We start from the raw sequence: 2591 nt of genomic DNA, 5'->3' as shown, positions 1-2591 counted from the left end.
TATGTTATGATACCATTATGATATTTTTATTTTCTTTTAATACATACGTTTTAAAGATAGTCAAACGTTAACTTATAGAATATTAAATACAATTTAATTTTATTTGAGTTTTGTCTTTAATACAATATATATATGATTATTGAATACAATGTGATTTTTAAAATATATTAGTACATATTCTATTTTTTTAAATTAGTCTATCATAAATGAACTTGGTTTCAATTTTTACTTTAAAAGTATGAATTTTTGTTTTGTTTTAAATTATTTGATCAGTAGCTTTTTTAAAAAAGTTATATGGTATATGCTTTCATTAGAAAATATATTATATGTTAAAACTAAAAAGTTGGAAGAAATATATTTTTGTAACAATGTGAATTTTACTTTTTAAAGCAAGCTATCCACCATATAAGATATAAATAAATAAAAAAGTATATAAAAACTATTTAATTTAAAATTAATTAGTGAGAGAGACATGTGTCAAATATAGAGCGCCAAGTGTCGCATTGGCAGACAAAGTTGGAAAAAAACCTTCTCATATTGTATAAGATTGTAAATAAGCAAGCATATAAAACCACAAAACGTTCAAAAACACAGATTCTTATTCTAAAGCAAAAAAAAAAAAAAAAACAAGGTTTCTTATCGGCAATCAAAGTATTCAATCAATTTCCAATTCTCAAACTTCTAACATCATAGCACCCTAATTCTCCTAACATCATGTTTCAACCCGTTCAACCCTAATTTCTTCACATCAATTAACCCTAATGCATGAATCTCTACAATTGAAATCAGAGAAATTCTTACCAAGAGAAACAGAGAGATTCTCTACAATTAAAGCATCATTGAACCAAACAGGTGATATTTTTTTTCCCAGCCAATCAGGTGATGACACACCCTCGATCCTTAGTGTATCTAAAACACCTAAAATAAGGATCGACTAGGGATTGGACCCGCACATACATGCGGAGTTAATTTTTTTAAAAAAATAAGTTTGAAATTATGTTTGGACTATGCGGAGTTACATTTGTAATTATGAATGTTAAAAATGTTATTAACATTTATAATCCAACTTTGTACCAATTTATTTTCAGTTTGGTTTAGAAAAGAAGATGATTAGATTTAAGTACATTAAAAAATAGTAAGAGAAAAATAGTATATATGTTTATGTCTGTTTCGGGAACCCGTCCCATCCTATATATGGTATGTTATTTCATTTGTTTTGTTTGTAACCAAAAACAAAAAACAGTTGGTCTGTTTGGCAACATGGATATATATCATATTTTTTGTTTCTTTTTTTTATCTCTAAGTGTGTTTCCCATTTAATAGTATAGATTTTAAGAAAACTTTAGCTGATTTTATTTATTAAAATTAATCTGTTTTATTGCTCCAAGCCACCCAAATGGAGCAAGTTTGGAAGAACATCATCCATATGATATGAGTTTCAACGTATATGCTCTATTCTTTCAGACCTAGACCTTAACCTTCCTCTTTTACTGTATAAATCACTAAATACTTAGCATCTCTGACTGAATGATAACTCTTTGTACATATTTTACATAGGAAAGCACATAAATGACTTAATAATGGCATATCAAGACACATTATTCTACAACCAACTTGGAAATAAAAATACTTCAAGATAGTGTGGTTTAATTATACAAACTTTATTGATCACCCACCCACTGTCACTTAATTAGAAACATCATACAAAAAAAAAAAACACACACACATAGGAAACGGAAGCACTTCAAGATAGTTTGGTTTATATCAACCTTATTGATCACCCACTGATTCTTAACATCATAGTGTTCGTATCTTTCAGTCATTGTTGGTCCCAGAGACAAGATCCTTCAATGACTCTATGAAATTATCGACATAACCGGTCATAAGTCCAGGACTAGCTAGTGGCTCCCTCCACTTGGTATGATTCTTCTTAACCAGATTCCCGATTTCACTGTCGCTTTTCATCACACTATTGATAGCATCGCGCAAGCTCTCTTTAGAGAACCATCCTGTCTCCTCTCGTACAACTTCAACCGAAACCTTGAGCTCGTCAGTCATCAACCTTGCGTTGCGGATATGATCACCCAGCTGTGCCTGTGGCACCAAGACTATCTGACAATCACTCAGCAAGGACTCCCACATTGATCCAAACCCACAATGGCTCACAAAGCACCCGACCGATGGATGAGACAATATCAATGGTTGTTGAACCCATCCTTCCCAAACAACTCCTCTTCCTTTAATCCGCTCCTCGAATCCTTCTGGAAGTGCTTCTTGAACCGTTGATGATCCTCTGGGTGGTTTAACCACCACAAGAAACGGTGAACCTGTTAGCTCCATTCCTAAGCAGAGTTCTTGGAACTGATCTTTCTCTAAAATGATTTGTGAGCCCAATGCACAGAACACTACTGAGTCCGGTTCAAACCCACTTAGCCACTTAACCCATCGTTCCTCTAGCTGTATAGTCTTGTCTGGCTCAGGGAACACTGGACCTGTCACGAGAACCTTTTTTCTGCTATGCTTTTCGATATAGTCGCACAAGTCTCCCTCGATTTCTCTGACTGTTCTTATCGCAATGGCATCACAGTTCA

The 2591-nt window shown here is 33.1% G+C and overlaps 1 protein-coding gene across 2 annotated transcripts in view; it reads right to left on the bottom strand.

The window, feature by feature from the left end:
- Window positions 1555-2591, bottom strand: part of LOC104730616 (UDP-glycosyltransferase 79B3-like) — a 9182-nt gene continuing 8145 nt past the window's right edge. Inside the window, exon 2 of one of the 2 annotated variants that reach the window (XM_010449813.2) lies at window positions 1555-2553. In XM_010449813.2, the coding sequence (XP_010448115.1) occupies window positions 1816-2553 (738 nt within the window). In that variant the 3' untranslated portion in view covers window positions 1555-1815. The remainder of the gene's footprint in view (window positions 2554-2591) is intronic. The other variant, XM_010449814.2, reaches the window with a different exon arrangement.

Source organism: Camelina sativa, chromosome 12 (assembly GCF_000633955.1).
Source record: "Camelina sativa cultivar DH55 chromosome 12, Cs, whole genome shotgun sequence".
NCBI lineage: Eukaryota > Viridiplantae > Streptophyta > Magnoliopsida > Brassicales > Brassicaceae > Camelina > Camelina sativa.
The sequence above is the reverse complement of the archived record's forward strand: the minus strand, read 5'-3'. Positions and strand labels throughout refer to the sequence as shown.